Source organism: Mya arenaria, chromosome 6 (assembly GCF_026914265.1).
Source record: "Mya arenaria isolate MELC-2E11 chromosome 6, ASM2691426v1".
Classification (NCBI taxonomy): Eukaryota; Metazoa; Mollusca; class Bivalvia; order Myida; family Myidae; genus Mya; species Mya arenaria.
The window spans coordinates 20323652-20344244 of record NC_069127.1 but is presented as its reverse complement, the minus strand read 5'-3'; the positions used below and the strand labels follow the sequence as shown (position 1 = coordinate 20344244).

General features: G+C 34.5%; 1 protein-coding gene and 1 long non-coding RNA gene across 2 annotated transcripts; one reads left to right on the top strand and one right to left on the bottom strand.

Annotated features, from left to right (window-relative positions):
* Nucleotides 1-1947: 1947 nt before the first annotated feature.
* Nucleotides 1948-5107, top strand: LOC128237351 (uncharacterized). Its single transcript, XR_008261582.1, has 3 exons — nt 1948-2624; nt 3625-3741; nt 4030-5107. It is a non-coding gene; the product is annotated as an uncharacterized LOC128237351 (long non-coding RNA).
* A 136-nt stretch (nt 5108-5243) lies between these two features.
* LOC128237350 (cytochrome P450 4F6-like) lies at nt 5244-10672 on the bottom strand. Its single transcript, XM_052952781.1, has 9 exons — nt 10422-10672; nt 9888-10012; nt 9543-9599; nt 9018-9141; nt 8405-8537; nt 8069-8198; nt 6429-6710; nt 6005-6070; nt 5244-5488 (listed from the first exon to the last, which is right to left on the bottom strand). Exons 1-9 carry the CDS (start codon nt 10584-10586, stop codon nt 5368-5370), a joined length of 1203 nt encoding a protein of 400 aa, XP_052808741.1. The 5' UTR covers nt 10587-10672; the 3' UTR covers nt 5244-5367.
* Nucleotides 10673-20593: the final 9921 nt, after the last annotated feature.

Genomic DNA, 20593 nt, shown 5'->3' with positions numbered 1-20593 from the left:
TCCAGCAACCTGTATGCACTACTAGATTTGTAAGACAAGAACACAGTCCAGCAACCTGTTTGCAATACTCCTTGCAGTGTGGTTAAGTGTAAAGAATTCTGACATTGTAAACCGTCCGTATACACCCGGGGTTGTTTTCCATAGAAAATGGCCAAGTTTTTCGATGGCTTTTATAAAAGTAAAAGCTTCCCCCCCCCCTCAAATTGCATTCGGAAGAAACTATCAATATAATAAAAGAAGAACGGCAACCAAAACAGCTATAACCGATGTCGGACTTGCATAAAAAATGTGAATGAAACTTATAATTTAATTGATATATGGCGTATAAAACACACTGAAAAAAGACAATTTATCCTATTACTTGCATCGGGCAAATAACAAGGTGTCGTGAAATCTTTGTTTAAAAGGATAGTAGGCAACGCGATGTTTTATCTACAATCAGTTGGTCATGTGACCGCGAAAACGGATTATTTTCTAATCTGAAATGTCAGAGAAAAATCACAAATAATGTTTCAGTATCTGTTAAAAAGTCCGCCATAAACCGACCTAAACGATCACGCGCCCATTAAATCCCATCACGCTGCATAATAATGACTCTGGCAAAAGTAGGCCAGAAAATCAACGTGTGTACTTACCCCACCCGCAAATGCTTAAAACTGTGCAGCATTCAACGATAATTAATTTCATTTGTGGTGAATAACCAAACCTCGCTTAAAACAAAAGTGATTTATCCCTTTGCCTGTGAAATTTTGAACATCCAAAACTTTATACTTTGAATTCAACATTTATTAAATCCATTTAACATGTGACGATTGTTTGTAAACACTAGTGATCTTGAATCAAGACCTGTGTACTTTAGTCTGTGACTTGCGGAATAATTGTTTCATCATCCTATTTATAAATATCCTCTGCCATATATGTATATATATAGAGAGAGAGGACTCAAATAAGTGTTTAATTTGTATCAATTTTATTTAACGAGTTCATTTTAAAACGATAAAAACGAGGCTTTGCCGAGTTCATTAAATTTGATACAAAATAATCACAAATTTGAGATTCTATTTATAGCATAACACAATTACGGTCGAAATCTAGCTCAACGTTTCTTCAATACACATTCTCGTGTCCTAGAGCGAATAATTTACATTGAGTGTTATTAGGATGTCTCATCCGCAGGAAAGAATATATTACGACATAAAACATTTTATTTACAATAAGAAAAACATAATTTATGTCTCAATTATCAACCGATTTTAATGGTTTCACTTAAAAACAAAAACGAACATATTTCAATCCATTTAAAGGCCGGGCTAATAGTATAAAAGGCAGATAGTCAGAAAAATGGCCATTTCACTTGACCTCACAGAGCTGTCTGCTAGTACAGACTGCCAGTACATTTTTTCAAATATAAAAATAATTAACAAACAAAAAATGCTAAAACTTGCAAGATGGTTCATTAAATGTATCAAAAACATATTTTGTGAATTTCAAGTCTCTCAAACAGTTATAATTACTACTTTGAAATATTTTTTTCATAACTGTCAAACAAAATCAAATTTCCTAGCAAGATTGACAGATCTTGAAAGTTCATGACCCCTCTAACAGCCAACTGAATTTCACTACAAATTCCTGTTTACTACAGGTTTACTATCGTAGTATAAGGTTGTAACTGTCATATGGTGGGAAACATCCATTATCTGGGGTGATATATACTATCTGATTGCTTATTATAACACAATTCGTAGAAGTATTGGTCATGGTAAATGAATATTGATTTATTGGCGCCGCTCTGGAGAGCGCGCCTATTATGGAATGGGAATTTATTTTAGTTAGTGGTAGGAGCGGTTTTTAAGTTGATTGACAGTTGGATTTTACTGTTATTTTATTATGATTAAAAAATGCAAATGGATTGCGATTGCATGAGTGTTAAAAATGCTATTTGTGGTTGAATAGATTGTCTTCAATTTATCTTCAAAACATTATATTTGAAGAACGACAAATAAGTTTAATAACTGTTCCCGTTTCGTTTACGTTTTCCGATTGGTTAACTGTAATATCATGTGCCGGAAATGTAAATATTCGGAGGAGTTCCGAATGAAATGTAAAATGTGTGGACCGGTAATTATGTGAATTGGAATAATTATGTTTTATGTTGTTTTGTTATGTTTACTGCATTAATAAACAATGAGTTAAGCTGTTTTCTTTAATTTAATCGATATTGGATTAAATGTTCACCTAACTTTATTTGTTAATGTGTTGAAGGTGACATAAATTTTATTACGATTGCCCCCGAGTTGTTTTATTTTTAGAACACAACACATATCCGGATGTTGCTATTTTTAGAACCAGAAGGTATTTCCCCGCTATTCATAGGTCAATAATGGAATTTCTACATCCTCGATTAATAGTTGGAAACCCGTTTTTTGTCATGAATATAAGTTTAATATAAGTAAACACTAAAAGTGCACACTGACAGTTGATTACGATACATCTAACAATTTGAGTTATTACAGTAAAACATGGATTATAAGTGAATTATACGCGTAAGAGAAGATTTTCTGTCGAAAAAACTAATGTCAACAATCAGCATGGAATTGGGATATTCGTATCAAAGGGCTATTCATGTAAGTATCCTTGAGTAGTTGTGTAAGTTTATGTGTTCAAAAATGTTTGTTTTTTAATTTCTTTGGAATTCTTAAATCATTTTTATTTGCTAAACGTTAAGACAGCGTTTTAATATTTATACATGTACTATAAATATACATGTTAAATACTTTACATCTACTTATAATGCACCAGTCAATTGTAACCAAAGCCCCACCAGGTCCGAGGAATAGCTGGGACTTTGACTTTCTGTCCAGCCAACCCCGGGTAAAATCCTCGTCCTGCGGGGACGAACTGATGGTCAAATCCTCGCCATATGCCCCGTACCCCAGGTAGTCCAAATAATTGTACGTTAACGGATTTTTTTTAGATTTTTGATATGGCAAATCCTTCACGACGTTAGGGATTGGAAGAATCCCGTATAACACGTCTATTATTTTAGACTAGTACCCCAGGGAGCCTAGGTAAGGCATATTCCCAGCTATATCTGGCTCAAAGACAAAACCACCGTATTCACCCGGCACTGTGAGGCCACCTGAAAGTTAAAAACACAGCCCATTTCCCCGGCATATCCCCAGACCTGGAGCGCGATGGTTACAATTGACTGGTGCATTATGTACATGTTACATATTTTTAAATGTACTTATGTACATCATTTATGTATATGATATGAGTATGTAATCTTTGTTTTATCTTAGAAAAATATTAGACTTAAAAATACCCATTATTTGCTTACAAACTGCATATTTTCAAAATAAACCTGTATTAAAAGATGTACATGGTTTCGGGCTGGAAGCCACAACAGCTTGGACACAAACGACATTCATTTGCTTGGTGTAGGTCTCGTTGAACGCCATACTGTTGTGAATCATTATCAACCATATGCACAACATCTACACATTTGTGCCAACCCTTACTCTGAACGGATATTAGTGCAGAATGTATAATTAATACATGTGCATTTGTATTTTACGGTTGTAGTTTCTGTTGGTTGATAATCAGAAGTCTAATTTCTTTCAGGCAGGAAAAGGACTGAATATTACTATTATATGAAGAATTCCAGCCTGCATTAAATACTTTGTTGGATCATTGAGACAGATTTGACATCCATGTCTATCCACATTTGATAGAGATGATGTGAGTATTTCATATAAAACATATTTGAGTTGGTGTTTGTTGTTTTATAAACTCACTGTTTTCAATAATCCAGTGGTTGTGGTGGTGGTGATGGTGGTGGTGATGATGAATTTTATTGATAAATTTAGTAATTTTCTTTATATTATATACATGTATGTATCAACTTATTGTTGTTGTTTTTAAATAATGTTGAGAAATATTAAACTGTTTATATTTTATTTTGTATATGTATGGCAGTATTATTACCTATACAAATTAGTTAGAAAGAACTTTTTTTTTCTTTTACAGCACTAAACATTCTAGATGGGTAAAGACCTGTTAAATCAGCATTGACTCAGCATTGAGTAATTTTCATCTGTACAGACACTACAAGTACAAACGCATGGGAACAAACCAAACTTCAAATGTTGAAGAGTGAAGAATTATTGTGAAAAGTTCTAAATGTTAGAATACCATTGACTAAATAAAACAAATAGACATCGATTACCAACAGAGACTGTTTACATGTTATAATATTCAAAAGACATTAGTTGAGAACTTTCACTCTGACATTTTTGGAGGGGCATTACCGCCTACTTAGTGTTCTTGTTTCTTTACATATTTTAATTTAAAAGTACATTCATTGTTTTTAAATCTGAATTCTGAGTTAGTATCATAAGTAAAATTCATTTATTTGAATGATTACATTTTATGAATAAGTCCAATTGAGCTTTTTACAAGAAAAAGGTTGATTTTTAAGCATTTTATTAGTTATAAAAATGTATAGTTACATGACATTATGTATATTTTCTTCAAAACTGAACGGTAAACTATCATAAATTGTCTTTTGAATTGTTAATTAGACATCATAGAAAATATTTAAATGATTTCAACAACAACAATGTTTCTAATGAAGGATCTTGAGTTTAATTTCCTAATAAGAATGAACTTAAAACATGGTATTTCTGCCTTGTGATACTATAGTAGACCACAGTAAATCTTTTAGCAATCACCAATTGATCATTTAATATTTGTCATGCATTCTGCTATTATAAACATGGTGACAAGCTTGTTATCAGTAAACGATATTTCAGTAAATGCATTATTTAGTAAGTAGTTATTGTTTTTTCATTCAATTTGATGTGTGTTATATATACAATTATATGTATTGATTTCAAATAAGAGTTTCACTTTAAAGATGCTCATTTAAAGATAATGAACAGACACACAAAAACTAGACACATTTGATACTAATTATACGAATGATTATTGTTTTATATATAGGTGACCTCTGATTTGTTTTGGAGATATTCATAAATGGGTGTTATTCTTTATTGTCTTCAGTTTCTTATACATTTAAGGATTTTTATAATTGCTTTTCTGGTATATATTACAGTGTAAAGTATAAACTTAATATAAACAAATCATAGAGTGATGCAATAAAATGAATGAGTTTTAAATGATACTGTTCTTATTTAACATGAGCAAACATGATTGTTTACAAAAAAATGCCAATTAACACGAATTTCTGAATTATTCATTACGCATTGTACAATTTAACAATAACTGTGGATAGAAAATATATTATCTTCCATTCTGTTTCCTCATCCCCGGTTCACCAGGTTTGCTCTTCCTCGGTTCACCAATTTACTCCTCTGCGGTCCGCACATTCCGCTCCTCCACATACACATACATCCCATCAACTGTCCTCATCACCCCAGAGTATGTCTGTTTCACAACGTGAGTTGGGTCCAGGCGGAACGTAAAACTGGATAGTATAATTTGATAAGAAAATTAGATAGTATACGAAAGATTTAATTTAAAACAGAAAACGATTCAGTGTTTAATTTGAAAGAAAGACGCAGAAAACACGGTATTTCTACATTCTTATACGATAGTTGATCGCTGTTCATCTTTTAGGACCAACCAGTCATTTGAGTTTTGTGAGTGTTTAGCTGTTGAATACATGCTTACAATCTTGTTATCGGTAGTTCTTATTTTCATTTAAAGCATTTATAAGCAAGTAGTTAAAGGTTTATTAGTCAAAAGTTATGTTTGTTATATTGATTTTAAAAACGAATATCACTTTAACAAACAATAAAAGCAATACATTCAGAGATTCTTTAACACAATTTATTTAACTAACAATAAAAATCATTGTATTAAGAGTGTGTGTTTATTTAAGTAAATCTATTAACTATCATTTATTATATACACATATTATTCATTATTATACATGTAAACAAATTTTACTTCTAGAAAATAAAGCAATTTTAAAGCTTACTTTCGTAACATTTTTGCTAAAAGAACCTTTTCTTCATTCATTGCAAAATGCTGGCCGATGCAGTTTCTGAAAAGGGGAATCAGTATATCTAGTAATTTTGCTTTATGGTATCGGTATCATTTGAAAGGGTTTAAGTTTAGATATAGTTTTTTTGTTCTTGAATGATTGCAAAATATGACATTTCAAGACGACTTCAGTTAAAATAAAGAAAAAAGTAAAACAACTATAGCATGTTATCTTATCTGTTTTATCGGACATTTTCATGGGTTATATGTATTCAGCAAGCAATACGCTATCAATTGAAACCAAAGGGTCACTAGGCATCAAAATCTAACATCATGGTTAACGGATCGTATTAGAGAATTAACTTAATTCAATACATAAAATAAAACAGAAATGATTTGACATTGGAAAGTGTTCATACCTCTGGCCCGCCGAGAAAGGGACGAATTGAAATGGAGACATCTTGCTGACGTTCTCCGGAGAGAATCGTTCTGGTTTGAACTCCATGTGGTCAAGGCCCCAAACACTCTCTTTGTGGTGGAGCGCCACCATGTTGAGCTGTACTACGGTTCCTTCTGGAAGTTTTCGGCCTCCAAGCTCAAAGCCCGCTTCAACATCACGAGATGCTATAGGGATCGGTCCGTGGAGCCGCATGGCCTCCTTGATACATTGAGTCAGGAACTCAAACTTGGGCAGGTCAGACCTTCATAGAAAATCATATTACAATAAGGCCTAAACAAAATGTTGCTTGTTTCACTTTTCATGGTCGATTTTCAATGATACATGTATTGAAATAATAAAAACAGGTTTACAAAGCTCAAACTTTATGTCAACATCAAAGCTATTTATTTTCTCGCTCGCTTTGCTTGCTTCAACCAATATTCTCTTTTGACCATACAATAACTTGTATAGAAAAATGATGGGCTTATGGGTAACCCATGGGTCTATTAACTTCTGGTCGTCAAAAGAGTTATTGAAAATGCGTAAAAACAAACTGATTTCTGCCTTTTTTTGGATTCCTTAATTTTAGCGATTTAATCTTTTTATGATATTTTATGATAAAAGAAAGTGCATTTATAATTTTCACATAAAATTAGAGAAACAAAGCTAGGAAAGGGCTTTAGATGTGTTTAAATCTGCAAAATAAAGATTAAAGAAAAATAGTGTTTACTTTTTTCATTCATCACTTTAATGCACAATTACCAATGGTTTAGACTCAAATCAAAAATGTTCGCATTATGTACGTCAATAACTCAGATGAAATGGGGGTATCAATCTTAAAGCATGGCCTAGTTTTGATGGAATTATGAATGTTAAGTATATGTTCTGATTTTTGAGTTTCTGGTATTCTATTTTTCTTCAAACTTTTACTAAAACTTCTGGTGATTAATGTGCTTAATGATTGACATTCCAAGCTTTTTTGTTAAACATTATTATTCTAATAACACATAGATATCTTACTTCAAACACAATGTAAGGTTATCAATGTAAATTGATCACTTTAGCGTCACATTAACATTTAAGCTCAAAACTGGTATTTACAAATTTGAATGCCGTTTGGCGTTGATCACAAGAGTGTAGTCCAACGGGAGAACGAGGACGTTGTAACGCAGATGTAAAGATATATATAAATACCTAGGTTATACTCTTCATCGTGCTAGAACGTTGGTTCAGAAGATAATCAGATTAATGGAGGTATACAGGCGGGCTATGTACCGAAACACAGCAATAACTGTTAATCGTTCTGGTTTACCGGACTGTAAGTTGAGCATGGCTCCTTTGGTACGATAGGTTATAAGGAGTTTCTCACTATCTGATCACAGGTTTTCATGTAACATTTTAACCTTATAAATCACACGAAGATGGGATAACCTAACAATCAGATATGGGGAGGCAAAACAACTCAAAAGCACTTTAAACGCCCGAAATCAATTTGACAATGGAACCTAGCTATAATTGGAAAAAATAATCTACTTTGAAAACTAACATACAGTGCTGCGCATGCTTATATGAATGCATTAAACATTAATTACAAACATATATTATAATTGTTATGTTAACCATTTTATTACGTCGGAGTCCCTCCCCTCGAGCACTTGATCCACTTCCTGTTGACATTTAAGCTGATAATCTGGGTTCTTCGCCAACGAATACAGGACCCACAAGGCCGTCGACGCTGTCGTCTCGTGGCCTGGGTCGGGAAATGAAATATTAACTCACATCATTTAGATACTTTGTAACGATTTACTTTGGCTCGAGCAAAATAAATGTATATTAACTTATGAAAATATACTGGTTTTGCTTTAGAGATACTGAATGTACTATGCATTGTATATGAAAAGAAATCCTTTATGTACTTCACGTCTTTACATAGCATTATGTAGACCGGAAAGTTACCCGCAGACAGGAATGAGTCGACTTCGTTTCTAATCTCAAGACGAGAGAGTCCTACGCCCTCCTCGTCCCGGGCCGTAAGTAGAACGTCCAGGAAATCTACATACCGCTTGCCACCCACCTTCTCGCCATCATCCTAAAATAAACAGTAGGACTTCAAACAGCTATATGTTTTTACTCTTAGAATGTTGACGAAAAAAGGCAAGGTTGACATTTTTGTCAATGCTTTACAATGTTTATTTAAGGATTGATCGCGTTTTTTGCTGTATAAACGTAGAAGGGCACGCCACGCAAGCAAATTTGATTACGATTAAAAATTAGCAGCATCTACTGTGATTGAGTGTTTGTTCTTAAAGAAATATAAACGACGACATACGTTTGTAACAAAGGAAAGCTGATGACGTCTTCCTTTTCCAATCGGAGCGCCAAATTAAAATAAACCATGACGTTATAACTCTTTGCGTGTTATACAATATGGACGTTAATTTCTATCTATACAAAGAGCTAGGCAATTTTTAAAAAAATTGATTGTTTTCCTACTGATGGTTTCGTCGATATAGTTGTCAAAGCATTATTAATTACGAATTCTTAAGCTGCATCAAGCATATAAGAGTACCAGAGCCTTCCGTCGGTTGTTAATGATTTCCTCGGCGTAGCTGTGGACAAAGTCGCAGTCCTTTTTAAATTGTCTGCCAGCTGGGCTGATGCGGTACAAGAAGTCGAAAAGCAAGTACGGATGACTGAAAAAGTACAAATTGTGTGTGAGTCAATGCAAACGAGGTTTACTCTCTATTGCAGGTTGTTCAAGGGCATGCTGTTATACACACACTTGTGTTTTGAAACTTTTTATTTTAAATATGTTTTTACATGCAGTATAAAAACAAAAGAAATAGTGGTAATTGCATTTTGTATGTATCACGGATTTTAGAAATGTTCATGCTCCAAACAGCAGACACTTATCCATATATCTATTCAGTTTAGCTTGACATATATTATTATGCTAATGTATTCTAATGTTTAATATAAAAAAGAACAAAGTTGATATATAAATTGCAAAGTATTCGACTATTAAGACCTACTAAATAACAACGCAGCGAAGAAAAAGAAACATAAACGACATATTTATTACATATGTTCGTACATGATTCTGTAGAAAATAGAAGCCGTCATTCGCTCGACTGTTTCCGCATATGGATCTCTATAAAGCAAAAAACAGCAATGCGTGAAAAAAACGTGCTGACAAATTTATTTTTTATCACTTTGACAAACAAACAAAACTATCCCGATGCTTAAATATACTAAATATGGAATTCAAACAACACGTGACAAATACAAAGTTCAAAGATATTCATTCATTTACAAAAAGTCCATACCGGGCTTGTCCCTGTTATTTTTATCGATTACGGAAATGCAATTCTATAAGCAGTGCCAAGGAAATCACGAGTAAATTATAGATTTATAATAACTTTGACCAATTTTCTTTTACCCCGATTTCTGGATGTCCCTATCGCATGAAAATGCGCATTTCAGAATAATTTCGAAGGTACACAGTGACATGGTTTCATACACCTCGACCCGCTCTCTATTCACAGCTTTTGCTCTCAGCTTCGCCTTACAATGGCATAAAAATTCAGTTTTTAAATAAAATAACACCTATAACATATACATATGCTGTCTTCTCAAACATTGGCTTGAAAGGAAAGAGTCAATATACCAAAGGCGGCTCAAGGATTCGACGTTACCTTGAGACTTGCGCCCCCTCCTTCAAAACCGAAATGTATTTAGTTTAAAGTGTTGGCAGAGGGTTTGTGTGTACTCGCAAAATTTAAAAAATTACTTGTCCGAAATGGTGTTTATGGTGTAGGTTATTGCCTTTCTTTTCCTATATTGAGATAAAAAGTAACATTGAACGATTTAAGGGTGTGGGTAGCGATATACGTTAAAGTAGTTAAATACGATTAAGCAAAATATAGTACACAAATACAACCTTAAACACTTTAAATGTATTTTGAAGCCTAACCTTCGCCAAAGATCCGAGGAGCCAGTGGTACGGGGGTGTTCTGAACCCTTCAAATACTTTCTCTACCCTTCGAATATAGAGGTAGAACGAAATGGCTCCATAACCAACTAATACTAAAATGCCAATTAACGATGTTATTAATGTAGAATTAAAAGTTAAATCCATTTCTGTGTTTACCTATATATAAGCATAAGTCTGTACATAACTCATGTCACATTTAAAATGATACTAAATAACTAATATTCACAAACATGCACTTCATATCTCGTCATGTGCTCCTATCGTGTTATTATCTTAAATGGTTTATTTAGGTCCGATTTTCGAATGTCCATGTCGCTTTATAAAACATGTACTTATAACGCAGATAAGCCTAAAACTTTGTCATATGTCAGAGATGTTTGCCTAGACATCAACTCCTCGTGAAATTTTAAACAATTAGATTCGAAATAGCGCCCCACTAGTTATTAACATAATTCAAAATATGCTTATAAACAATTACTATGAATACTTTTGGTAAAGTCACAAAGACAAATAAAACATATTTCTATAGATTGTCTGAGATATATACTTTGTTTTCACTTGTTTATCAAAAATATTCATACGCATTGTTTACCATTCTATACGAAGGTCACACTTGACAGTTAGTAGTTGTCATTTTAGGCTTTACAATATCGATACTATTTAGATAATTGACAGTTGTTGATCGGATAGAAATTGCGAAGAATTAATTCCTGTTGGATTACCGATTTAATTACGACCATGGATTATACCGGTACACATAGCAGAGCTTGTCACGTCAGCCAGGTACAGTATGATTATTTTGTATTTTCAGTTAATCATACAATGAAGGTATCAATTTCATAAACTTATGACATGCGGTTGACCAGTTCAGATATCGCTATGGCTGAGCGAGATATTGTCACTGAAAAGATGGATGGGGTATACCGTCTGTGAGCCTCAACAATGGATATGTGAGGAGTTTTGACTGAGATCAAATGATGGGAACACCTTTCAATTACCAACACGCTGGTTGAGAGATTGAAACTAAAAAGATATACAGGAATTGTGTGATCGGTGAAATCTTGTGTCATTCAACACGACTTTTGTGTAAATTAAGAAGTTGGGCGGGGAGGGGTATCCCCTCCTGCCAGGTGAAACCATGGCGGAGCGCAAGATTATGACTGAAAAGATCAATGGACGGTTGCGGTCCGACACCATGTGAATGATAAAGATTGTATGTAATATTAAAATATTTAATATGTAAAAATATACGACCAAAAGTGGATTATTTGTTTATTATATGTATCATAGAGTACACAAGCACATTTTTTATAATTCTCAGACCAAGAGATCACCCAAGGGACCAAATCTTCCCAATCAGATAGCTCGACTGGCCACAACTGCAGTTCAAATAACAGGTAACTGAAATGCAACACCATTGTTTTGTGACAGATGTTATTAAATTAAGAAGTTGGAAGGGGAGGTTGCGGGAGTGGTTTCCCCTCCTGCCAAAAAAACCATGGCGGAGCGCAAGATTATGACTGAAAAGATAAAGCGACGATTGCGGTCCAACACCATGGCTTTGTGAGCTATTGTGATTGTAAAGATGAATGGTTTTGCTTTGATTCGCAGATTGTGTGAAAGATTGTAAATAAATAGTGCCGAGTGACCCCTTGTGTCAAGCAACACATTGATTGAAAGACAAATCGACAAGTGCGGGTTGATGGTTTTGCTGTGGGCCACAGATCGTATGAAATAGTGTAACTAAATAGTCAGCCTAGAGTGTGGAGAAGGCGAACCATCCTGCCAACCCTCATGACTGATTGAGAGTTGCTGTACCCTTTCCATGAAACAACATGGCTTTGTGAGAGAATCATCAATGTTACTAAAATACACTTACTTTACAGGTGCACCTGTATGCTATTAAGCTGTACAATTCTTTATTCATACGTTCTGTTCTATATATATTTTAAAACTTTAAAATGGAGGTGCACCTCTTACATAAATACAACTGCATCTCTATATTTAAGATGTAGGTGCACATCTTTAATACACAACTGCACCTCTATATTTAGACCGCCATGCCTTTTCTTAGACCTGCACCTTAAAAAATTAGGTGCAGCTCCATTTTTTCAATTTACATCGCCGTTTAGTAATTTTTCACCCAAATGGTAAGTCAAACTGTAATGGCTTGCTCACATTCAATCTCATGGTCAAGTTTGTTATAAAATTGCCATTGTGTCAACATTTCTGCTTGCTAATTAGTAAAAAAGTCTAAATGAGTTGCCTAAAGAAGTTTGTGTTGTTGACAGTAAATACTGTTACAGTGTAAACACCTGCGACATTTGACATGTGGAGACGTACAGATGGTAAAATCCCCGCTAAATGCCCCTGCACCCTAGGTAAGGACCATTCCCCGCTATATTTAAAGCGAAGACAAAATAACCGCATTCACCCGGCACTGCGGGCCACCTGAAAGGTAAACACACGGCCCATTTCCCGTCTATCCCCTGTATACCCCCAGACTTGGGGGGGGGGGGGCTAGCCGTTGTTACAAATGACTGGTGCATAAGACCCCAGCTTCTCGATAAATCTTAAGCGTAACGGACTTACGGGCTTGAACATGTTATAAAATATTTCCATAAATTGGGGCAAAGAAACATGACATACAAAATAAAAAAGTCATGTACATACAGTGTACTAGTGCTCAATATCAATATGTTTGGTCATAAAGAAGTTGTGTTACTATAGTTTAGAACAAGATTTAGATTTCAGTGTAAATCAATTGTAAATGGGGTATGTAAGATTAGCACAAATTACAGACTTTTTTGTATTTCAGAATGCATCCATGCCACCTGTTTTTTACATTACTGCTGTGGACAGATTTTCAGCATTGCAGGTATTGCCATGTTATGTATTACTGGAGGCAACAAGTTTGGAAATAAACCAGACTTTTGTTAAGGTTTCCCTGAAATAAATTGCCAGTATGTTTCTTGCTCTTTGATATTAACATTCGCTTGTTATGACATCATGATCAGTGTTTATTTCAATAGCTTATTGATGAACTGTTTCTTTCCGAATTGAATTCCTTTCATGCCGTTTTTGTTGCGGCTTTCAGATAATGTCATTTTCTAATAAAACTGCTGACCTTCATTGGTCTTTGGACTGTATTGTACATCTATTCGCACATTTTGTTTACTCTTTTAAGCAAACATTGCATTCATTGCAAACCAGTATCACAACTTACTACACATGATGCAGAATTATGTTTGATTTAGTGTGCATATGATTTTTATCTTGAAAAACATTTACTTAAACAATCACAGCAACAAAATGGTATCCCTAAAGAAATATTGCTAGTTTTTATTCATTCATACTGTCAATTATCCATGAATATATTCATTTACTTGAAGTTAATACATTGAAAAAATTTACATCTCTGATGACAAAAGCAATAAAAAGGGAGCAGAGGGATTGAGGTAAGAACCTTTTCCCTTTATGCATTAAAGAAAAACATAAATACACTCAAAATGCCTTAAAGGGTACACCAGATTGGCACCAAAACGATTTATTTCTGTAGCGAATCTCGGGACAATTGTTTAATAAAATTTGATCAAAACGTTCAATCTGTGAGAGTGCAGCTTTAATAAATTAAAAACACTTATTTACTGGTTTTTTTAATATAGCCAGCGTGGTTGCTGAAGCCACAGAGGTATTTTCAAGGACAAGAACCAATCCTGATCAAAACATGGTCTAGTGATAGAATTCCATACCCGTTCTTGGCAAGGTTTTTTTAGAAAGGGATATTGTCTGAAAGTAAGAAAGATTTCTAAGAAAGTCTGGTTTAAAGGCTTTCAAAATGCTTCTGGGTAATCATTTAGTAAAGATTAACCTTTGAGTTTTTAAAAAAGTTATTGCAAATCGTCCAAAAGACTATATATCTAACATTTTTTGAAAATAATGAACTTTTCTGCACATTTATCGCATTAATGCACCAGTCAATTGTAACCTTGGACCCACCAGGTCCAGTGGTAAACCGGGGATAGCCGGGGAAAAGGGCTCTTTTTACCATTCAGGTTTTGTCTTGGCGCAAAATATAGCAGTGTAGGGGCATTTGGCGGGTATTTTAACAGCATTTCTTCCCTGCAGGGCGGGGATTTTACCCTGGGTTGGCTGGACTGAAAGTCAAAGTTTTTTTACCATTCAGGTTTTGTCTTGGCGCAAAATATAGCAGTGCGGGGGCATTTGGCGGGTATTTTAACATCATTTCTTCCCTGCAGGGCGGGGATTTTACCCTGGGTTGGCTGGACTGAAAGTCAAAGTTTTTTACCATTCAGGTTTTGTCTTGGTGCAAAATATAGCAGTGCGGGGGCATTTGGCGGGTATTTTAACATCATTTCTTCCCTGTAGGGCGGGGATTTTACCCTGGGTTGGCTGAACTGAAAGTCAAAGTCCCCGCTTTTTTCCGGGCTTCGGGGTGTTTACAATTGACTGGAGCATAATTCCTACATAAAAGGTTTTGTATGTCTCAAATGAGTGTTTACATGCATTTTTCATACTTTTACAGTAGAAGAAGATTAGTCTTATTCTGTGTCAAACATTGATTTTGTGTCTTGCTTGCAGAATATGATGTGCCAATAAGCTTCAGCTTGCTGCGGCTTTTCGCCCATGGCAGTGGTCCTGCAATCTAGATCCAGGAGATGCAGCTCTGAATCTTATATTTCAGAATGAAGACGTTAACTTTATAGTACTTGTTTGTTGGTAAATGATACCAATGAGTGAGATTTATACTAATCAGGTGTAAATAAGCAACTTATAGACACTGGTTAAGAGCTGTAATCTTAATTTTAAGGCAAATCTAGCCTTCAAAACAGATACTTAAAACATCATGTAGCCATCTCATACATGAAAACACTAGCAGTTGACATGTATCTTTCAGTTTTGGTGTGTGTTTTTTTGCCATTTCCTTTGCTGCGCTATTGTCCCTGGAAGCATTTCAGTTTGGCTCTATGTCATTTTTTATATAAACGCTAAGGTAATAAAGTGGAAAAATCTTATTTTGCTTTGAAAAAATCTTAATAGAGTAGGCAGACCATGGTGCTGTCTTTATATATATATATATATATTACTTGGTCAGATTATTTGAAAGTTTGCGGCTTACCGAATGATAGAAATGGCTATTTCTGCTTTTTATGAAAACACCACAGGTTCGGTATGTGTTACATACTTCATTTGTTAGTGTGATAGTCTCTTCATCTTAGTCAATGTAAACAAATTGACCCTTGTTTATTATATTATGAGTTAGGTGTTAATATGTTTCTGATCGGAATTCATCCCTATAGTACCGTATTCACCAGTAAGGTTTTATCCAGGATACCAGAGTGGCATCTGGGATTGATCTCTTCAGTAAGTTGGATTCACCAGTAACGTTTTATCCAGGATACCAGAGTGGCATCAGGATTTGATCACCTCAGTACTGTATTCACCAGTAACATTTTATCCAGGATACCAGACTTGGCATATGGGACGATCACTTCAGTACCCTATACCAGAGTGCATTATGCATCTTGGATCAATGACTTCAGTACGGTAATCATCATGAACAGTTGAAATAAGAGACAATAATTGCATATGTATCAAACTCAGAGAAATGTTTCAATTTTCTTGGAGAGTATTCCCCTATCAATAGATCAATACATCATAGTTCATTACAATCATCTTGTTAGTAGGCTGCTAAACTCTTGCTCGTGGAGGGCAATTTACTATGTACTAAATACAGTGACATTGTTAAAATTAAACAATTATGTGTATTGGCAAAAGATATAAATTTTGTAGTTTTAATCTGAATGAGCTAATGAATGAGCTCATGTAAGCATAATTATAGTACATTTTTGTTCTGATAATGTTGTGAACTGTTAAATTGCTTTATTGTGCATATATTACAAGTTTACAACATATATATATATCAATAACTAATGTTTTGTTGAATAATCCATGTGCTTGTTTTTAGCTCACCTGAGCACAAAGTGCTCAAGGTGAGCTATTGTGATCGCCCTGTGTCCGTCATCCGTCGTAGTCGTCCGTCGTCAACAATTTGACTGTTAACACTCTAGAGGTCACAGTTTGGGCATTATCTTAATGAAACTTGGTCAGAATGTTACCCTCAATAAAATCTTGGACGAGTTCGATATTGAGTCAGCTGGGGTTAAGAACTAGGTGACTGGTCACCAGGTCAAATTAAAGGGAAAGCTTGTTAACATTAAAGAAGTCACATTCATGACTGTATCTTGAAACTTGGTCAGAATGTTAATATTGATAATCTCTAGGTCAAGTTCGAATCTGGGTCAAGTGTGGTCAAAAACTAGGTCACCTGGTCAAATTGAAGGAAAAGCTTGTTAATACCCTAGGCCCCAATTTCTTGAAACTTCTTAAGCTTAACAGGCTTAAGTAGCTTACTTCAATTACTCAAAATACATACTTGAATGGAATTTTGATAAATGAAAAATGGTTTAATTTAACTAACATATAGATAATTCTAAATTATAAAAACTCTTAAAGAAGTAAATATTATCCAAATTATTGAAAACCAAAAATAGTCAGTTTAGCCTATTCCTGTTTTAAGGGACTTAAGAAGTTTCGAGAAATTGATGCCTGAGGTCTCATTTACGACTTATCTTCCTGAAAGTTGATCAGATTGTTTATAAGTTCGATCTTGGTCATGTGCGGTCAAGAACTAGGTCATTAGGTCAAATCATAGAAAGCGCTTGTTAGCACTCTAGAGGTCACAATTATGACTGTATGTTTAATTTACTTAGTCAGAATACTTATATTGATCAGCTTTAGGCCAAGTTCGAATCTGGGTCATGTGCAGTCAAAAACTAGGTCACTAGGTCAAGTAATAGGGAAAGCATGTTATCACTCTAGAGGCCACATTTATGACCATATGTTCATGGAACTTGATTGTTATTCTTGATATCTGTATTGTATCAGATGAGCAATACAGGGTCTTCAGGGCCCTCTTGTTATTTTTAAATGTTATAGATGTATAATTCAGTTTAAAGACTCATACTTTAAATAATTAAATATTTCATACTTTCTGCATACATTGTTATATTCAATGATGGAATGGTGCTAACAACATCAACTACAGGGAATTTATATTCATTTCAAACTGCTGAGGAGATCAAACCATTTTTCCAGGTTATTTGCAGAACCTTAAAAATCTAAAATATACACCATGATGTTTTAGATATTAAAATAGTTAAGTAGAAGTTAATTGTCAGATAACTGTAATAATAAGTTTTAAGTAAACTCAATCTGTTTCGTTTACCTTGTTATGTTTAAAGTAGGAATCATTTATGTGTACTGTAAATGCTTGTATGATATTCAGTATGAGGTAAATTAATATACTTGTGTTTGCTATTATGAGTTTTTTTCAAACATTAAAATATTAAATTTGCTTTGCATTGCCTTAACCTTACTTGTTATGCACCTTAATAATTTAATTGGTGTAGTCAAAGTCATAGTATTCATATAAAATGAATTTTGCCTTTGACACTTGTTTACCTAAGAAAAAAATGATTTTTGTGCATTAGTATACCTGACCTACGTCATGGTTTTAGATAAGATAATAAAAAGATATAACTAAACATGAAGCGGAGCAGAAAGTTGGCTTCGAGTGTTGTCTTCAAATCGAGTCAATTTAGACTTTGCGACATTCGATATGATTCTCAATAAGATATTTTCGTAACAAACACGCACTCGTGCAGAGTGAGTGAACCCAAAACTTTCGCAAATTTAGAAATATTTGTATTTGTTGAAAATGCATACAGGCTAGATCTCGCTTCTTATAATCCAGCTCATATCGTATGAAAAAAACAGATGGAATGTTTTCGGTAAATCTCATGTAGGTTGATATATGTGCATTAACAACCAGTTTAGAAAGGCAAAACTTAAGATTAGAGACACCTAGTTCTTTTTCTTTAACGGACAATCGGTATTTGACGTTTATTGTTAAACATGACTCCATTTTTAAATCACATTTAAAACCGATCAGTCTTCAACGATTGTTTGATAAAAAATTAATGTTGAAATGTTTTTGGGCTCAATTTCCAACAGGTTCAACATCTAATTTTACATAAGCTAATTATAACTTGGATGTGTATTAAAAGTTTTTGTCTGCCTTAAGTAACGTTGTTTTTTGTGCAGGAGTATTTCATTTTCAACACAAATCCTGTACTACTCATAACATAGAATCCTTCTGAGTACTGTCACGGTTTAGAACCCACGTGACTTATCGGACAAGGTAAAGGCACATATTGTAAACAACAAGTCTCGATTCAGGTAGGGTTTTTAAAGATATAGACCTGCTTACTTGGGAGTTTTTTTGCCGTATAAAAACAATAAACCTCTCTAAAGTCCTTTTAAACTTTTTATCAAAATCTTGACCAACTGATTTCTCGGAGTTGAATATCTCGACAAAGTACACGACTCCTGACACATAAATTGCTCAGCTTGAAGTTATGCGTAAGTAATTCATACGATAATCAATTTTTATGCATTTCGTAGGTTTCATGGGCTACAGTTTTATTTTAAAGCGAAAAAAGAGCAAAAACGAAATTGATAAAGTGCACGGACATTTTAGATTGTATAACGTACACGGACGTTTCCCAACTATCAGTGCATATCTTTATAATTTCATAGAATGATGCTAACATGTTGTTTCTGTACTCTTCTATAAAACTCGTAATTGAACGTTTGTCTCTGGAAATAAAAGAATGGACGCGTTTAAACATTTTGACCGACGGAGTCACGGAAACTGATAAGCTTTTTTTCATCAATCAATGAAAAGTGTGTTATTATAGTAAAATTCCGTCGTGTATTTCAACAATAAAACCGCAATGAGTAGATAAAAAAAGCTTGTATGTTATTGTGATGAGTGTTCCACGTTACCTTCGTTTGTATTATTACATTTCGCATGTAGAACACGTGACATACAGTTAAGTAAAATATATTTGCTTAATCACTTTGCATTTGGACAATGTACTAAATAGCACAGTTATAATTTCAGGAAATGGAGACTGATATTAAAAAAAAAACAATCAAACAAACTCGTAGAACACGAAAGAAGGCGTTTTGCTCAACCTATTGTGGGGGTGTTTTACTTCCCGCGCTCAACTAACAACTTTATATACGTAACCATGAAAAGTGTTCTTTATTGCGCGGTTTATGGTTTTTATAAGAAAATAATCTTTAAAAAGTAATACCTAAATCAGGCCTTTTGTTTACAAATTTTGCCGTGCACTTGACCAATAAGTCAATTGGGTTCTCCACCATGACTGTGGTTTGGTTCGTTGTTGAGTTTATAGAGGTCTGCCCTCATATACAAAGAGTATATCTCTACGATACGTTGCCGACTAGTTGCAAAACCTATCATTGAATATTGAAACGTCTTCAAGACCAGAGGCAAGTTTGTGAGTATTCTGTCACCAAAGATAGGTTTGTCATTATTGCGTCATTAAAGGTAGGTTTGCCATTGTTGCGTCACCAAAAACAGGTTTGCCATTATTGCGTCACCAAAGACAGGTATGTTATTAATGCGGAACCAAAGGCAGGTTTGTCATTATTGCTTCATCAAAGACAAGTTTGTCAATCATAATCATTATTGCGTCACCAAAGGCAGGTTTGTAAGTATTATGTCACCAAAGGCAGGTTTGTCAGTATTGCGTCACCAAAGGCAGGTTTGTCAGTAATGCGTCAACAAAGGCAGGTTTGTCAGTATTGCGTCATTAAAGGCAGGTTTGTCAGTATTGCGTCGCCAAAGGTAGGTTTGTCAGTATTGCGTCACCAAAGACATGTTTGTCAGAATTGCGTCACCAAAGGTAGATTTGTCAGTATTGCGTCACAAAAGGCAGGTTTGTCAGTATTATGTCACCAAAGGCAGGTTTGTCTGTATTTCGTCACCAAAGGCAGATTTGTCAATATTGCGTCACCAAAGGTAGGTTTGTCAGTATTGCATCACTAAAGGTAGGTTTGTCAGTATTGTGTCACCAAAGACAGGCTTGTTAGTATTGTTACACCAAAGGCAGGCTTATTAGTATAATGCCTCCAATGGCAGGTTTGTCAGTATTGCGTCACCAAAGGCAGAATTGTTAGTATTGCGTCACCAAAGG